Here is a 20,249-nt window from a genome sequence, read left to right on the forward strand (position 1 = left end):
TTTTTACTTTACTTTACTTTACTTTTACTTCATTTTACTTCACCTCACATTTTACTTCACTTACTTTACACTTACTTACTCACTCCCACTTTACTCCATTTTACTTTATACTTTTTACTTTACTTTACTTCATTTTTTACTCTTTCTTACTTTTTACTTCACTTCTTACTTCTTTACTTGTTACTTTCTTACCTTCTTACTTGTTACTTGTTACTTCTTACTTCTTACTTTACTTCTTACTTCTTGTCCAAAAACTATTTCAAAGTGATATTTGATATACAATGCGCATGATTGTGCCGACTGCCGACAGAAGTGATAAATTCGACGCCGATGGCCTCGGTGACACTCAGCTTTAAACTTGACAGCAGATGACAATTGATATTGTAGCAAAGAGCGAAGCCCACATCGTATCTCCCTTGGTTGACCTTTCAAGGCTCCGAATTCGAAAATCCGGGTTGTTGACGTTCATCTCCGGTTTCAGGTGTGTTCCGATGACGAACGCCACGTCGGTCTCTTTTCTTTCGAGGAAATCCACCAGTTTGATGATTTTGCTCTAGAGCGAGCAATTCGGTGGAATCTTGAACCTAGGCAGCTGTCGCTGCCAATCGATTGTACAATTCCAATGGCGGGGCCGGGACCGGGATGGTTGGATAGTTCACCTCGTTGATAGTTGTTGTACGACTCTTTTTCGGTTTTTCGGGCAGCCCTTGGTGGTTGGGAATATTCTTGTATAGTGACGTTACAGTTCTTCTTCTTCTTCTTCTTCTTATTGGCATTACATCCCTACACTGGGACAGAGCCGCCTCGCAGCTTAGTGTTCATTAAGCACTTCCACAGTTATTAACTGCGAGGTTTCTAAGCCAGGTTACCATTTTTGCATTCGTATATCATGAGGCTAACACGACGATACTTTAATGCCCAGCGAAATCGAGACAATTTCCAATCCGAAAATTGCCTAGACCGGCACCGGGAATCGAACCCAGCCACCCTCAGCATGGTCTTGCTTTGTAGCCACGCGTCTTACCGCACGGCTAAGGAGGGCCCCTGACGTTACAGTTGTTAGATGCATTAAACTGTTGTAGTTTGGTTGTACACAACCCCTTTTTCTACAAGCACCCTCATATGAAATGAATCAAACAGTGGTATTTTTAATTTATAATAATCAAATTACTCTTAAACTTTCGTTATTTCAAAGAAATACTGCATGCATCTCGTTTCAAACCTCGATTTTTTATCAGCACTAGTAGTATAAAGGTACAACTTGCTCCGAAAAGAATAGTTTTTTATGCAACTCATTGCAAAAACAATTAATAATCGTATTAAGACTCATCATTGATCAATATTGGTTGGAAAATACTATGTTCTCTTCAAAAATTCTATTCGAACAATATTTTGGGTTGCACGAAGCCGTAAGTATCGCTGTTCAAGTATCACCACCAAACAGTATCAGTCGTGATACATAACAAAAACCCCCATACCCATTGTATGGATGTTAATCAGAATTTTCCCAGGGTAGCATCCTCTCAGCCACCGACTGATAACACCACAAGTGCTCCTCACCGGAATGCCGGCTGTCAAACAGAAAGCGCAAAATCCTATCAGTGGGATCCGCTCTTTCATCGCAGCAGCTGCTCGCTTATCGACTTCCGGTTTGGAGCTTTTCTTGAGCGGAATTGCACTACCAGAACAGCAGACCCGGAGCAAGCAGCAAACCGGAAGTAGAGCCACCCGCGCGCAACACGTAGTCATGTTCCACATCAAAGAAGTATCTTCTACCTATGTTGGAGAGCCCAATAAGAATCGATCCGAGTGGTTTTCCCGTGGGCTCTCAGCCGTGGCTGCTGCTGGGCAACATGAAAACAAAAAATGGAATGCGATGCCAGGGTGTCATGCGCGACAGTTGGTGCTCCGGGGCTGCCCTCGTGCTGGAGCTCGGAAAATATGATATTTATTTGCGTAAAATCATTATCCCTGCAGAGGCGCGCTAGAGCGCATCTGGATGCAAAATTGAAGATCGACGATAAGATGGAAAACGTGACACATTTTGAGCACTCTGGAACAGAAGATGAATTTTGCCTAAAATTTGTGTTTTCCTTTGGCTTCATTAGTGGAGCCTGAGTAATGAGTGATCGAACAGGGACGGAGCAACGGTTGAAGGAGGTTGGGTGTTTTTTCCTCGATTGACCACTGGGACAGCGGTCAGTGCGACACTGCCCTGTCAGTTGTTCTGACTGTATGGAATACGATGGGTGGTGTATAGAATACGATTTCTGGCCTTGATTCCTTAGATTTATGTTCTTTTTGTACATCGGAGGTGAACGATTAAGGAGGCATAAGTGTTGATATTTTAGAGAGCAGTTAATAAAAAAACAATATAGGTAGGTTATAGCTTAACTGATTCAATTGTAAACAAAACGAAAACACAATATAGAATCATTTGAATGAAACGAAGGTATTCCAAACTTTTTTTTTCATTCTTTACTAAAGAGGGAGTATTCCAAACCCTTAAAAAATCCAAATTCTAGAAAAAAAAACATTCAGATTAAATCTCGAAATACAAATTTTGAATTAAAACTTTAAATTAAACTACCTAGTGCAATAACTATCTAATCATCAATTGAAAGTAAATCCAAAATTATTAAAAACTTCAAACCCAATCTTTGAATCGAGCATCCAATGCCTCTAGTTCTTATTTTCAAATGAAAATAACAAAATAAATATCAAAATACAATAATAAAAATCAATCGTCGAATAAAATGTTCGATAAAAAATAAAAATACAAATCTATTTTCCAGATTTATTCCATAGTGGGCGCTGTGTAGTCGTGTGGTTAGTGTCAATAGGCATTTGTTTGAATAGGAGTTCTACGGAGTTCCACCCACATCACACTTGTATAATAGGGTCAGTTTACTAACCAAAACTTCAATTTCGATATCTCCAATTTAAATTCAAATATTCGTTCAAATTAAAAATATTTATCTAATTCATCCGTTGGGAAAATTGCCGGGTAAACCCCTTTTTTGAATGTTTTTTGTATGTCTACATCTAAACATTTTAGACATTCATCATAAAAGCATGTTTTGGCTGCATGGATTGGATATTTTCAGTGATTTGGCACATGCGTATTGAGCCTTTTTTCCCCTTCAATCACAACAAAACTTCTCTTATCTTGGAAGGAAGTCTCTCACTACTCGTTCTCATGAAGGGAAAAAAAACAAAGCTAACTTCGAGCTTCAAATAGTGTTCTACATGTGTTATTTACCATGTAGATGACTGACCCATATGTTCGGATAATTTACGGCGAGGTGCAAGGCGCCTCCTTGTCTGGCAATCGACACACAATTGAAACAGCTGACGCGAAATAAAACATGAAGCAACCCGTCCGCGGCGCGCGAGTGTGACTATTTTGGTATTTAGAAACCGGGAAACACGTGACTTCCGGACAGGATTCCCGGACAGGAAAATTTGCATTAATAAGAGCGTACCAGGGCAGCAGACTTGGGAGGAGCGGACGGAAAACCGCGCATCAGGCCCGGAACAGCTGATTCCGTGTGAGGTGTTTCGCCTTCTCTGCGATTGGAGCATGTGTGGGATCAGCTGATTTCGACCGTTCGAAGGGTTCTCAATTTGGGGTGGAAAAAAGTGAGAGTGACCTGCCGCAGGCTTGTGATGGAATTTCCGGAAGTGTTTGGATTTTAAAGGTATTTCAGGTTTGTGTGAAGAATAGTTTGCTACCGGGGAAACAGGATTTGAGCAGCAATAGTTTTAGCGAAGGGAAACGTGTGAGTTTAGGAAAGGGTGTTTAGGAAAAAGAGAATTTCCGATTTCCTTTTCAAATGATTGCTGTGAAAAGTTTAGCAACCAATTGGATTTGATTAGCTTTCCAGATTTTGGAATTGATACGTACATGAATTGAAATATTTCGGAATCCTATTTCAATGAGTATGCTTTTTTTAGAGATGAAAAGAATAATTAACCTCTAGCATAACCTTAGCTTTAGCTTCGCTTTGGCTTCGCTTCTGCTTCGCTTTAGCCTCGCTTTTACTTCCCCGACCAGTAGATAGTAACAGATTTATATCAGAACTTGATATAATTGTGATAGAATTTTGTTATGACTAACTGGTCGGGTCCCTCTAGCTTTAGCTTAGCTTTAGCTTGGCTTTAGCTTGGCTTTAGCTTGGCTTTAGCTTGGCTTTAGCTTGGCTTTAGCTTGGCTTTAGCTTGGCTTTAGCTTAGCTTTAGCTTAGCTTTAGCTTAGCTTTAGCTTAGCTTTAGCTTAGCTTTAGCTTAGCTTTAGCTTAGCTTTAGCAAGCTTTAGCTAGCTTTAGCTAGCTTTAGCTTAGCTTTTAGCTTAGCTTTTAGCTTAGCTTTAGCTTAGCTTTAGCTAGCTTTAGCTTAGCTTAGCTTAGCTAGCTTTTAGCTTAGCTTAGCTAGCTTAAGCTTAGCTAGCTTTAGTTAGTTTAGCTTAGCTTTTAGCTTAGTTTAGTTTAGCTAGAAGCTTAGTTTTAGTTTAGCTTAGCAGCTTTTAGCTAGCTTTAGTTAGCTTTAGCCAGCTTTAGCTAGCTTTAGCTTAGCTAGCTTTAGCTTAGCTTTAGCTTAGTTTTTAGCTTAGCTTTAGCTTAGCTTTAGCTTAGCTTTAGCTAGCTTTAGCTTAGCTTTAGCTTAGCTAGCTTTAGCTTAGCTTTAGCTTAGCTTTAGCTTAGCTTTAGCTTAGCTTTAGCTTAGCTTTTAGCTTAGCTTTAGCTTAGCTTTAGCTTAGCTTTAGCTTAGCTTTAGCTTAGCTTTAGCTTAGCTTTAGCTTAGCTTTAGCTTAGCTTTAGCTTAGCTTTAGCTTAGCTTTAGCTTAGCTTTAGCGAGTCCTAAGTGCCTTACGTACGAGCAATCCAGCTTCGCCGAGTGGATTTTGGTCACCGGAAACATGAACTCCGATTTGGAAAAACAAACCGTAGGGTACCGCCAGGTTGTAGCCAACAACAAAGACACCAAAGCTATGGACGAAAAATTGGCGATGATGGAGAAAGCACTTTAGCATAATAACATGGGAGACCGAATAGATAAAGTGAAGGAACACGAAATGATTGAGAAGTTGGTTCAACAACAGATTGCTGAACAGTGGAGCATCAGCAGACTGAGATATTAAAAAGGAAAGAACTGATAGTGAGAAAAAATAAATTTACGTCAGACGACAACGTCCTTTATTTCATCACGCAGTTCACCATCCCCGAAATATCGCAGTTCAAAAAAGTCCCTCCGAAAGTACGGACCAATAACTGCATATTGGAGAAAAAAGGAGCCACAACAGATGAAAGTGGAAAGTACCAACAAAAAAAAAAAAACAAGTCTTTAGAGCAGAAGATTCCAGATCATAAAAATTCGTCTGATGGTGACGTAACATCTACCATCTACCAAACTGACATGAATAACCACCAAAAGTTAAGCGAAATCCGAAGGACAAACGCTCCGCAGAATCAATGCATTTCACTCCATAGATTCGATCTAATCGCTGCTCAATCATCTCGAAGCTAACTCAGACAAGACAAGCCACTTCCATTCTTCTTGTCACACCTGTAGAGATCACGTCAACGATGCAGCAATCGACTGAGCAAATTATCCCTACTTTGAAAATTATCCCTACGAAGAAAATGCCGATGCTGGCCGACCAAAAGTATTGGCCTGACTGAAACGGGAGGGTTGACCTCAACGCCTGCCGGACGAAGATAGCAAACAGCTGAAAACTCCAACAAGTTCCATCAGAAGTCTCGCCTCTATTCCGCGCGAAAGTTATTGCCTCACCGGGGGTATACCCCGTTAGGCATAAGGACGTTAGGCATAACGAACAATAGACATAATGTATGTTAGGCATAAAATTATCCAAAGAACAGCCTATGACATCAAAAGGCAGATTTATGCCAAACGTCCATTATGCTTAACGTACTTATGCCTAACGTCGCGGACCCCCTCACCGGAACTAAGGAACTCCCCTTGAAGCTCTGGAAAAGTTTAAAGCAGGGCGCTGAGATCTCACTCCCCATCCCGCGGAGCAACGCAAGGGCTAGGATTCGCTCGCTCCATGTGATTTTTCTGGATCGGGTGAAGCTAGGAACGCCCAATTTCCCAATGGAAGGCGTTGGTTGTTTTCACATGTTTTCTTTTGTTTTTATTATAGAAATTAGCAGCCCTGGAGAAACCTTTTACTCTGGAGCACGGAAAGGACCCTACCCATACCGAAATTGCCGTAGACAACCAACAAACTGCGCCTTCAGTATCAATTTTTAAAGTTCTCTACGGACTAACAGCTGGAATTCGGTGATTCACCACAGTCAGTTGAGGACACACATCTACGATCAGTAGGTCCTTCCAATTCAAGTCTAAGGAGAAAACTACGTCGAAACAGCTAGACAAATCTGAAGATAATGAACGGATCGGATCACAGATCGGATCATCCACATTCTCGAATCAGAAGTCCACACCGCCATCGATGTCTCGCTGTGGTCTGTGGAAGACGATCCCATCGATAGTAACCGCCGACACCACCGTGCCAAAACCCACTCGTTGACGCTTAAACAAAGCCAACTGGACTGAGTTCCAAGGATTACTCGAGCAGGAAGAATTTCGATGGAAGACCTTTTTGCAAAAACTTCCCTCCAGCGCAGGTCGTAGAGCCTTCTTTTGGTAGAATGTGTTGTTAGAAATGTTAAATGATGACCGTGCATTTTCGTAGCTGCTACTCTGTGATCCAGAACAATCGCAATTCCACAGGGAACCAATGGATGGAAGCATGGGATTTGCTCTCCAACCTCAATCAATATGCACAGCCCGAGTGTTCTAGTATTTTGGATGATCGATAACGGCGCTGGCCACGTCCACACGGTCATCGGATATGGGAAGGAATTGATGATGCAGTCACTCGCCAACTGCAAGCCGAGAACACCTCTACACTCGCGATTGCTAGAACATGAGATATATATGGAGAAGATACAAAGTAGGAGGAACGAAACGAGCCTGGGATTGAACCCACGAATTCCTGCGTATGAGGCAGAAGCGGTAACCATATGATCACCAAGCTCGTTCAACGCAGGTCGTAGAGCCTCCTATTGGCAGAGTGATGAAATCCGGAATGCGGCAAAATTTCACAGAAAAGCACTGATGGTTGACGAAAAAAAATGAAGTTTCCCAAGGACCACCAGGACAGAATACGAAACCTGGCATCGTACCGAGCAGCACGTAGAGCATGTCGCATAACCATTCAGGAAGCAAAGGATAGTGGCTGGACGGAGTTCTTGAAGGAGCTGAATCCTAAACTCTCGGCTCCCGAGTTCTGGAGAAAAAAAATATGTCTCAATTGCAGGAGACGATTGAATGGTACAGCTCTAACAATCATCAGCGTCACCTGTAGCGACCAAGTCATCATTGTCAACGCACTAACTGACCACTTCTTTCTCACTTGTTTCTTGAGCTGGTGTCCTGCAGCAGTACAAACAATTAGGACATTCCTAGTACCTCCCGACCCCACAACGGTGCGATACCACTGCCTCTGCCCAAAAGGACAATCAGCCAGACCGGATGAGTTGGGCTTTCACAGTGGCAAAGCTGCCCCTCAACAAGGCATGAACAAAGAGTTTTTGGAGGAACCATTTCGTGCAGGTTGGAAGCATAGCTACAGCCCAATCATCTTGACCAGTTTTGTTGCTAAGGTGATGCAGAGAGTGGTCAACTGTAAACTGATTGATCATCGATAGAGTACAATTGATTGGATCTCAGACAGTACGCTTTCCGATCACGCTTTGACACTAGGACATACTTCGCTTCCCGTGGTCAAATTTTGGACGCTGCTTTGAACAAAGGTGAACATGTGCAACTTACAACCCTCGACCTGATAAAAGCCTACAACCGAGCACTGAATCCTTCTTCTTCTTCTTCATAAGCATTACATCCGGGACAATGCCACCTCGCTGCTTAGTGTTCATTAAGCACTTCCACAGTTATTAACTGCGAGGTTTGTAAGCCAAATTACCATTTCTGCATTCGTTTATCATGAGGCTATCACGATGATACTTTTATGCCCAGGGAAGTCGAGACAATTTCCAATCCGTCTAGACCCGCACCGGAAATCGAACCCAGCCACCCTCAGCATGGTCTTGCTTTGTAGCCGCGCATCCTACCGTTAGGCTAAGGAAGGCCTCTGTGGGAACATGGACTCCGGGGGTCTTGAAAAGACTAAAGAAATGGAGCCTCACCGGTTAGATGGGGTACCACTTCTTGGATGGACGAATGAGTCGGTGGGGTCTGAAGTGGTGCAGGAGGACACTTGCGTACCACAAGGATCGGTGATCGCAGTTATGGAGCACTGTAATACACCAGCCATAGGTATTCCTGGTACTTCCATAAGAGGCCCAGTCAGCCGCATATCGTATAACAAACTGCAAATAAAATCGCATTTTCGATTACTAAAAATCAAAATTGCATTGCATATCATATTTTGTTATATTATTGCCGAAAAAAGTTGCACTGAATGCATCATTAGTGTGGTTCAAAAAATCTATTTTATTCCACACACTCATCTGATTCTGTCTCATGATCTTTTGTTTCATTCTACTGATTATAGCGCTTTCCCAAGTGGCTCAGGGTAGAAGGAAACATCCATAGTTTAATGAATACTCAAAAACGTTCACTCAACGAAATCCTTAGTGTACGAGAAAGGCAAATAGACGCTAAAGATCATCGGACCCTGATTAACTTGCTTCAAGTGATCACCAACGAAAAGACCTGAAGCGACGGAGACATACGGAGGCAAGTTGCGGACGCTATTATAAATAGCCGCCTAATATATGGATCAGGCCGAATGATTAGGTCGATTGAGATGTACGTAATGAAAGATGGAAATTGGAAAGTGAAAAGTGAAAAGTGAAAAGTAATAAGTGAAAAGTAAAAAGAAAGAAGTGAAAAGTGAGAAGTGCGAAATGAGAAGTGAGATGTGAGAAATAAGAAGAGAAAGTGTAAAGTATGAAGTGCGAAGTGAGAAATGAGAGGTAAGAGGTTTAAGGTGAAAAGTAAGGAGTGAAAAGGAAGTAGCGAAAAAAGAAGAAGGAAGATGCAAAAAGAAGAGAATAGGAAAAAGTAACAGAACATCAAAAAATAAAGGAGAAAGAAGAAGACTAAGAACATATGAGAAATAGAAAGAAAGAAGAAGAAAAAAAGAGGAAAAAATGAAGCTGGAAGAAAAAATAAGGTAAACAGCAAAAAATAAGAAGGAAGAAGAAAGAAAAAAAAAATATTAGGCTCAGCTGTCTCATTAAACTCTAAGGAGCCGAGAACAAAAGAAATTATACAAATGTAACATAAAATATAATTAATAATATGATCTACGAAGGCATTTCTTTCTCGGGCGTGTTGTTGATCCGTTACTTGAACCAGAGCCCAAAGCAGAAAATTGAGTCCGTCGCTGCGTCGCCGGTGGATGAGTCATTTTTTTTGTTCGGGATGAGCCACTGCGTCCATTTCATTGAACTTTTGAAGCATACCCGTGTCATTTGTTTAGTGCATGTCTTTCTGCTCTATTTCTATGAATGTCATAGCTTCCTTTATGGCGATTGCCACCTCCTCCAAAGTAACATCGTCTTTCTTCCTTCGATTTTTTCGTCGGATGAGTGTTTTCACGAACCACCGAATGCCTCTGGTTTTCTGATTTCGGATTTTCTTCTGGAACTTCAATGAAGTCCTCATCCGAGGTTTCCGACTTGTTTTTCGGGCTTCTTCCGTTCTTGCTGAGGACAAGAATCCCTCCGATGACCTACTGCTTGACAAAGGAAGCATGTATAGAGTCCATTGTAAAATATTCTTGCCTTCAGACCTGCTACGGCTATTGACGGCGGAATACTCTTTCCGACTTCCATGCATACACCACGAACTCCAGTTCATAGGTGCCCCAGACCCGACTCCAAGGGGAACTTTTCTCGCACAAGGCGATCGACTTTCCGAAACAATCCGAGAACCTGGGATAAACTTTCGTCTATAACTTCCGGCGGCAGATCAAATACACGGATGTACCGCAATTTGATTCCTGAAATTATCTGAACTTCAACCTACGACTTACTCAACTCTTCAAGGGCATCGCGAAGAACGAATTTAACGTACAGCGAACGATCGTGTGCTGTTTTGTAAACGGTATCCATCAGCAATACATTTGTATCCAGCTGCTATATAAAAAATTGGCGATTTCAGCCCACATTGGCCGGGGCCAGGGCTACATTCCAGTTATGTAAAATGTAGAGCAATTGAAGAAAAAGAAGAAGAAAGAAATAAGAGGAAAAGGAATAAAAACAAAGAGAAGGAAGAAAAAAGTAAAAACTGTCTTTTCACTTCTAACTTCGCATTTCTCATTCGGCCTAATAACCGACGATTCGACCTAATGGCCTGATACCATGTGTGGAAACCGGTGTGTTACATTTCGGCAACAGTCGGATGCAGAGCAGTGTCTTGGAGCGTACTATAACGGAGAAGAACAAACACTCTTTCTGCAGGCTCAAGCAAACATTGCCCTTATTGCTGGGGCTAAATATAAAGTTTCTAACGAGTAGGGCTGGGAAGCTGGACTGTCAAAACTTAAACTGGACAATCAGGGCACAGCTGCGAAAAAGTACCAACCCGACTCGAACCAAAGCAGTCTTCGTTGAAAAACAAAACCTAAATCCTGATCGTGTTGGTTCTGGGACCCCTTAAAATGAAACACCCGTGGATTTAGGCCATACAAGAGCTCATAAACGGAAGCACCATCACCATTTCATAGGTACCCGGCCATGCCGGGATTCATGGTAACGTGGAAGCGGATGAACTGGCAAACTTGGAATAAAGTTGTACGTACCTTACCCGAAACGTTCCCAAGCCCGAAGCCATTTACGAGTGCGAAGGAGCAATCAAGAAGATGTGAGAAACATGATGGTGGAGTAGTCGCGCTCTGTTCTTGCGGAAGGTAAAAGGAGAGACCATGGTATGGGAAGGCCGGAGGGACTAGAGTGACCAACTTACACAGTCACTGTGAACTGTCCCGGCTCCGAACGGGTCACTCCATACTCAGTAAAGATTTTTCGTGCCTATGCCAGTTCCACTGGATGTGCGACACTTGCCATGTAAGGTACAGTAGCGAATATGTGCTGTGTGAATGCTTTCTCTACTAGGTCTTCAGGTCAGTGTACCAGATTTGAAGCATCAGGAACACGAGCAGGGGATACTTTATCGAATGATTCGGTATATGAGGCAGCAACACTCTGCTTACTAAAAGATTCCGACATTTCCAAAGATATTTACACAAGTGTACACAGCAGAAAGTCACTTTCCGGATTAAATGTACGACCTACGCAAATGACTAAAGGACAACGATCAGGATTGGGAACACAATGAACATAATATAAATTTAACCAAAGCAAAAGAGTCAGGGCATCGATACGGAAAAATATATACATCGTACATGGAACCATCGCGTGGACTAAACGATATCGACCATGCTGCATACAACGGATTTTGATATGATTTTCTGCTCTCCATGCCTCTTAACTCTTATATGAACATAACAGTGAAGGTTGAAGCCTTCTTGCACTCCCTTTTTTCCTTGTTTTCATCAGAGGCGAACCAGGTTAAACATCCTTATAATAAAGAATTTAAAAAAAATAATCTCAACTTGGTTTCAACCTCATATCACTCTTTGTTCCTTGTTTCAAAATTTGTACGTACTTGCATTTCTTAACGTGATTTTTGCAATCCGATTTATCAATTTTACGTACCTGAAATGATACAAAAGAGAAAAACATATTACTTTATTGCCATATTTTATGAAAGTTTTTTTTAATGCACAGAATGAGCTTACTGCTGTAAAAATCACAAAAAGAAGAAACAAAGCAATTTTCACTACAATCATTTGATTTTATTTTAATTAATAAGGGTACATGCAATAAATTCAAGGAACAGTATCTCCAATTTTATCATAATCGAGGCCAGTGTGGAAACAATTGCATTTATTTAAAACAAATCAAATAGGAATAAAGTAACAAACATCGTTAATTCAGTATTTTGGTAGAATTTTACAAAACAGAGCTTTAACAGACCACATAATCATAAAACATATAATATTATTATTCGTTTTGTGGAAAATAACAAATGTCAAAGTTGAAACGAATGTCGCGCCCAACATATTTTGTGGATTTCATCCGAGCTTAAGCCCAAGCAACGAATGATTTAAATCCAAACAACATTCCATCTTGACGATTCCAACGAACAATTTGCGTAAAATGCAATTTAAAATTGTTACACGTGAATCTTCAGCATCAACTCGAGCCAATTTTCCGATGACAAAGATCGTGCTTCTTCACATGCACTTCATCCTCCCCCTCATCATACGCGAACTCGCGAACCAAAGACCAGAGCAAAACGCGTGATCAACCTTGACGTTGACAGCTCCTACCTGATTGTTTGTTCGCAAATACCTAACGACTGACGACGACGACGACGACGAGCATCGTTTGTGCAGCCCAATCTCAAAAGGACGCGGTCCATGGGGTGGCAGGGGAGGCTTTCTTCGAAGAATTTACGATGATCACTTTGGACGTGTCTGCCCTGCGAAGAGCTTCCGTAGTTTGCGAAGAATTTCTAAATACAAAACCCAAACGAGACCAACAACAGCGCTACCGCAAACGTGCTGCATCAGTGAAGGAAGAAAATTTAGAACTTGATCAACCGAAGAAGACACGATCGACAACCGAGAGAATGGGAAAAAAGTGCGACTGGAATTTGTGACCGATGGAAACACACGCAGCACGCAGCCGCGTGATAAGGAGAAAAGGGAGGATTTTATTTATATCGGTTCGAGCGATTATTTAGAGGGAAAACCGCGAAGGCGCTCCCCGAGGATCACGATTGACGTCGGAGAACGACGACGACGACGATGTCAACTTGGAAACCATCGATCGGTGATCGACAGGTTGAAATGAGGCTATCTGGCAGAGCCTCATGACGATGTCAGTATTAAAGGCAAACCACGTTCTGATAGGGAGTTTTTATGCTTCGCTTAGGGAAAATGGTCCTAAACGGTCCATGTGACGAAATACTGAGTACGAACTGTAAGTTTGTGGTCAAAGTTTGAATCCACGTATCAAGGTATTTCGACTTATGGAACTAGATTTGTTGTTGAATTATTATCTCATACTTTTAAGGTTATTCGCTGTTTTGCAAAGATTTTTTCCATGTGAGTGATTCCCTGAAGTACTTTAAAAAAATGTTCAAAAATACAATCTAGTTTATTTAACATTAGCAATGCAAATAGAACCCCATTCCCCTGAAGGGTACCCTAAGCCCAATCTCAATCGACGCGACGAAACGGGCGTCTAATGAGTACGAGAATTTTAAATAGCAGCGCGCTGTGTGCGAATCAGTCAGCGAACTGCACGTCGTCGCTGGATGTTGATGTCTGGTTCTCGCGCGACGGGAGTGCGAAATCGCAAGATCGACAACAGAATGACGACTGCTTTACCACGCACGGACGGGCCGGGCACGGCACAGGGGAGATGATGATGGGCAAATAGTGGAGCAAACGTGAGTGCTGATGGCAACAACAAAAAATGATTCCTTCAATTGCCCGTGAAGATTGTATCGCTGTCAGTGTCGAAGATTTAAGAGGCTAATTAACGCGAGTGGCTGGCTGGTGCTGTTCTTGCTGGAGAGGCTGGGTTTTATGGAGGATGAAATTTGGAAGTAGATTGGCGATAGCTGAGAAGTTATCAATTGCTTGTTTCCCTTATTTCCCTGCGAATCTGTGCATAGTCATCAAAGAATTGTTATTATTTTTTTAAACATTGACTATCTGACTGACTATCCTTAGAAAGAAAAAACATTATTGGCTCTCACTGTTATTATACAAGCTGATGAATACAATTTTTGACAAACATACTGAATCTTAAAACCTCTAATTTTGTAAAATAAGAAGTTTTCATCACCACCCTGCTTTATTTTGTATTAAGTAGCGATTTCTTTTCACTCGGGAGAAACTCGCACCTGATTTGGATCAACTTTTGCACTGGAATTCTTTGAATCGACTTCAAAAATTCAGGTAATGTGAGAAAGGGGAAAGGAATGTTTGAGCATTCGCTTATCAAGTGGAATGTATTCAACCGTCTAAGACGAGTTTGTTCCCCATTTTGTGCAAATTAGCTCAGATTTTAACCGTCTAAGACGAGTTAAGTAGCTCCATTTCATTCCACCAATTATTTCGATATCTTTGCAGATTCGTATTTCGACTTCAGTGTCTCGTACTTGACTCGACTCGAAGTACGAGACACCGAAGACGACCACACAGTTGTGGTCGAAATACGTATCTGCAAAGATATCGAAATAATTGGTGGAATGAAATGGAGCTACTTAACTCGTCTTAGACGGTTAAAATCTGAGCTAATTTGCACAAAATGGGGATATATTAGATCACATTTCAGTGAGTAAAATTTAAAATGTGCTGGATGGTGGACAAGAATTGAATCAATTCGAAATCTTACCAAAAACAAATCGAAACTAAATCAAAATAAGAATAAAATCAAATCGAAATCAAATAGAATTTGAATCGAAATGGAATTGGAATTAACGTTGGTTGTTTACCTTCGTTTGCATATTGCATTGAAGTTGTGGCCATGAGCACTTGAAATTGTTAGAACTGTCGGCCATTGTGACGGTCATTTTATTCTTCTACTATGTTATTTAAATTGAACCGAAATCGAATCAAAATAAATGAATAACAAATAAAAATTTATAATTTAAGTCAAATACAAATTAAAACTAAATTTTGATCAAAATCGAAATTTAAACGAATTCAAGTTTGAATCAAAATAAGAACCGAAATCGAATTTAAATCGAATCGAGTTCTAATCGAAATCAAATTGAAATCGGATCTAAATGGAATCCAAGTAGAATCGAAAAATTATTCGAAAACGAATCGAAATCGAATAGAAATCAAATTAAAACTGAACCGAAATCGGATCGACTGAGAATAGAAATCGAAATCAATTCGGAACTGAAATTTTATTTGAATCAAAACCGAAATGAATCGAAAGTAAATTGAATTGAAATCGTCTATTCAGAATCGAATGGAATCTAAATAAATTTGAAATGGATTTGAATTCGTTAAAACAATGAATCGAAATTTATCAAAATCATGTCAAAATCGAATTAAAATCGAGATCGAAATTGAAAATCAAACGAAAGCGGGACTAAACAAAAATTAAATGGAATGGAAATCAAACTGGAATCGAATCGAAACCTTATCACAATCGAATCGAAATAAATCGAAATTGAAATACATCAAAATCGAATCAAAGATGAATAAAAATCGTGTCGAAATCGATTTGACATCAAATGGAAATTGAATTGAATTCAAATGAAACCGAAAGCGAATTAAACTCGGATCAATATCAAATCTAAATAAAATCGAAATCGAATCGGAATTGAAATTGAAATTGAAAATGAAAATCAATCGAAATCGGGTTTTAACCAAAATAAAATCGAAATCAAACCGGAATTGAATCGAAATAATATCAACAACGAATTGAAAGCGAATTGAAAACGCATCCAAACCAAATCGAAATTGACATCGATTCAAAATCAAATCAATATCGATTTGGAGTCAAATTAAAATCCAATCGAAATCTAATTATAATAAAATCGAAATCGGATTATGTAAAAATTTGGTTCAAATCGAAATCGAAACTGTATCGAATCAAAATCGAATCGAAATGATTAGAAATTGAAATAAAATGAAATCGAAATCGAATCAAAATCTGATCAAAATTGAATAGAAATCAAATCCAAAATTAATCGAAATCTATTTGAATCGAAATTTCATTGAAATAAAATCTAAATCTAAAAGAAATAAACTTGAAACTGAAATCAAATAGAATCGAAATCAAGAATGATTAGTTGGAACCGAATCTAATCAAAATCGAATCGAAATTTTATCAAAATCGAATCAAAATTGATTCAAAATTAAATCAACATCGAAACAATTTAACTGAAATCGCAATCTATTTAAAATCTAATCAAAAATAAATCGAAATTGAATCGAAATCCAATTAAAACATTATAGAAAGAAGTTTAATAAAAAAAAATAATCCAAATCAAACTGAAATCGAATCAAAGTCAAATCGAAATCAAACCCTAATAGGATTGAAATTTAATCAAAATCGAATGGAAATTGAATGAAAATCGTGTTTAAATCGAATTGAAATCGAATGGAATCTGAATCGTTTTTAAATCGAATCAAAACTGAATCAAGATTGAACAAATTTGAAAAATTTTTAATTGAAATCAAAACGAAATCGAATCGAATTGAAATCGTATCAAAATCAAATCGAAATCAAATCGGAATCAAATCGAAATCGAATTGAAATCGAATCGAAATCGAATCAAAATCAAATCGAAATCAAATCGAAATCAATTCGAAATCAAATCGAAATCAAATGGAAATGAAATCTAAATCAAATCAAAATCGAATCGAAATCGAATCAAAATCAAGTAGAAATCGAATCGAAAACGAATGAAAATCAAATCGAATAGAAATCGAAATCGAATTGAAGTCGAATCAAAATCAAATTGAAATCCAATCGAAATTGAATCCAAATCAAATCAAAATCGAAACAAAATCCAATCGAAATCGAATCTAAATCGAATCTAAATCGAATCTAAATCGAATCTAAATCGAATCTAAATCGAATTTAAATCGAATCTAAATCAAATCAAAATCAAATAAAAATCGAATCGAAATCAAATCAAAATCAAATAAAAATCGAATCGAAATCGAATCGAAATCGAATCGAAATCGAATCGAAATCGAATCGAAATCGAATCGAAATCGAATCGAAATCAAATCAGAAGCGAATCAAAATCGAATCAAAATCGAATCAAAATCGAATCGAAATCGAATCGAAATCGAATCGAAATCGAGTCGAAATCAAAATCGAGTCAAAATCGAGTCGAAATCGAATCAAGATTGAATTGAAATTGAAATTAATTCAAATTGATATCGAATCGAAATCGAAATCGAATCGGCATCAAATCGAAATCGAATCGAAATCGAAATTGAATCGAAATCGAAATTGAACCGAAATCGAATTGAAATCGTGTCGAAATCGAATCGAAATCGAATCGAAAGCGAATCGAAATCGAATAGAAATCGAAATGGAACCGAAATCAAATCGACATCGAATCGAAATCGAAATCTTGTCAAAATCGAATCGAAATCTTGTCAAAATCGAATCGAAATCAAATCGAAATCGAATCGAAATCGAAATCGAATCGAAATCGTATTGAAATTGAATTGAAATCGAATCGAAATCGAATCGAAAACGAATCGAATCGAAAACAAATCGAAAACGAATCGAAATCTAATCAAAATCGAATCAAAATCGAATCGAAATTGAATCGAAATCAATCGAAATCGAATCGAAATCGAATCGAAATCGAATCGAAATCGAATCGAAATCGAATCGAAATCGAATCGAAATCGAATCGAAATCGAATCGAAATCGAATCGAAATCGAATCGAAATCGAATCGAAATCGAATCGAAATCGAATCGAAATCGAATCGAGATCGAATCGAAATCGAAATCGTATCGAAATCAAATCGAAATCGAATCGAAATCGAATCGAAATCGAATCGAAATCGAATCGAAATCGAATCGAAATCGAATCGAAATCGAATCGAAATCGAATCGAAATCGAATCGAAAGATCGAGATCGAAATCAGATCGAAATCGAATCGAAATCGAATCGAAATCGAATCGAAATCGAATCGAGATCGAATCGAGATCGAAATCGAATCGAAATCGAATCGAAATCGAATCGAAATCGAATCGAAATCGAATCGAAATCGAATCGAATCGAAATCGAATCGAAATCGAATCGAAATCGAATCGAAATCGAATCGAAATTGAATCGAAATCGAATCGAAATCGAATCGAATCGAATCGAAATCGAATCGAAATCGAATCGAAATCGAATCGAAATCGAATCGAAATCGAATCGAAATCGAATCGAAATCGAATCGAAATCGAATCGAAATCGAATCGAAATCGAATCGAAATCGAATCGAAATCGAATCGAAATCGAATCGAAATCGAATCGAAATCGAATCGAAATCGAATCGAAATCGAATCGAAATCGAATCGAAATCGAATCGAAATCGAATCGAAATCGAATCGAAATCGAATCGAAATCGAATCGAAATCGAATCGAAATCGAATCGAAATCGAATCGAAATCGAATCGAAATCGAATCGAAATCGAATCGAAATCGAATCGAAATCGAATCGAAATCGAATCGAAATCGAATCGAAATCGAATCGAAATCGAATCGAAATCGAATCGAAATCGAATCGAAATCGAATCGAAATCGAATCGAAATCGAATCGAAATCGAATCGAAATCGAATCGAAATCGAATCGAAATCAGATCGAAAGCGGATCGAAATCGAATCGAAATCGAATCGAAATCGAATCGAAATCGAGATCGAAATCGAATCGAAATCGAATCGAAATCGAATCGAAATCGAATCGAAATCGAATCGAAATCAGATCGAAATCGAATCGAAATCGAATCGAAATCGAATCGAAATCAGATCGAAATCGAATCGAAATCGAATCGAAATCAGATCGAATCGAAATCGAATCGAAATCAAATCGAAATCGAATCGAATTCGAATTCAAATCGAATCGAAATCGAATCGAAATCGAATCGAAATCGAATCGAAATCGAATCGAATTCGAATCGAAATCGAATCGAAATCGAATCGAAATCGAATCGAAATCGAATCGAAATCGAATCGAAATCGAATCGAAATCGAATCGAAATCGAATCCAAATCGAATCCAAATCGAAACGAAATCGAATTGAAATCGAAATCGAATCGAAATCGAATCGAAATCGAATCGAAATCGAATCGAAATCGAATCGAAATCGAATCGAAATCGAATCGAAATCGAATCGAAATCGAATCGAAATCGAATCGAAATCGAATCGAAATCGAATCGAAATCGAATCGAAATCGAATCGAAATCGAATCGAAATCGAATCGAAATCGAATCGAAATCGAATCGAAATCGAATCGAAATCGAATCGAAATCAGATCGAAATCAGATCGAATCAGATCGAAATCGAATCCAAATCGAATCGAAATCAAATCGAAATCGAATACAAATCGAATCGAAATCGAATAGGAATCGAATCGGAATTGGATAGAAATCGAATCTAAATCAAATCGATATCGAATCGAAATCGAAATCGAAATCGAATCGAAATCGAATCAAAATCGAATCGAAATCGAAATCAAATCAAAACCAAATCGAACGAGATCGAATCAAAATCGAATCAAAATCGAATCGAAATCGAATAGAGTCGAAATCGAATCGAATCGAAATCGAAACGAATCGAAATCGAATCGAAATCGAGACGAATCGAAATCAAATCAAAATCGAATCGAAATCGAATCGAAATCGAATCGATCGAAATCAGATCGAATCTAAATCGAATCGAAAACGAATCGAAATCGAATCGAAATCGAAACGAAATCGAATCGAAATCGAATCGAAATCGAATCGAAATCGAATCGAAATCGAATCGAAATCGAATCGAAATCGAATCGAAATCGAATCGAAATCGAATCGAAATCGAATCGAAATCGAATCGAAATCGAATCGAAATCGAATCGAAATCGAATCGAAATCGAATCGAAATCGAATCGAAATTGGATCGAAATCGAATCGAAATTGAATCGAAATCGAATCGAAATCGAATCGAAATCGAATCGAAATCGAATCGAAATCGAATCGAAATCGAATCGAAATCGAATCGAAATCGAATCGAAATCGAATCGAAATCGAATCGAATCGAACAGAATCGAAATCGAATCGAAATCGAATCGAAATCGAATCGAAATCGAATCGAAATCGAATCGAAATCGAATCGAAATCGAATCAGATCGAAATCAGATCGAATCGAAATCAGATCGAAATCGAATCGAAATCGAATCAGATCGAATCGAAATCGAATCGAAATCGAATCGAAATCGAATCGAAATCAAATCGAAATCGAATCGAATCGAATCGAAATCGAATCGAAATCGAATCGAAATCGAATCGAAATCGAATCGAAATCGAATCGAAATCGAATCGAAATCGAATCGAAATCGAATCGAAATCGAATCGAAATCGAATCGAAATCGAATCG

At 38.9% G+C, this 20,249-nt stretch overlaps 2 protein-coding genes across 7 annotated transcripts in view; one reads left to right on the forward strand and one right to left on the reverse strand.

Annotated features, from left to right (window-relative positions):
• LOC134219692 (uncharacterized) overlaps positions 1–6,582 on the forward strand; it is a 28,937-nt gene extending 22,355 nt beyond the window's left edge. The window contains 1 exon segment of the mRNA XM_062698511.1: positions 6,461–6,582. Coding sequence (XP_062554495.1) covers positions 6,461–6,582 — 122 coding nt within the window.
• The window catches only part of LOC134224953 (serum response factor homolog), a 738,652-nt gene that overhangs the window by 385,788 nt on the left and 332,615 nt on the right, over positions 1–20,249 (reverse strand). For 4 of the 6 annotated variants that reach the window (XM_062704629.1, XM_062704631.1, XM_062704633.1 and 1 more), the window contains exon 3: positions 11,728–11,777. The exons of the other annotated variants lie outside the window; for them this stretch is intronic. In XM_062704629.1, coding sequence (XP_062560613.1) covers positions 11,728–11,777 — 50 coding nt within the window. The remainder of the gene's footprint in view (positions 1–11,727; positions 11,778–20,249) is intronic. 6 annotated transcript variants of the gene reach the window in all.

This window comes from Armigeres subalbatus, chromosome 3 (assembly GCF_024139115.2).
Source record: "Armigeres subalbatus isolate Guangzhou_Male chromosome 3, GZ_Asu_2, whole genome shotgun sequence".
In the NCBI taxonomy this organism is placed as follows: Eukaryota; Metazoa; Arthropoda; class Insecta; order Diptera; family Culicidae; genus Armigeres; species Armigeres subalbatus.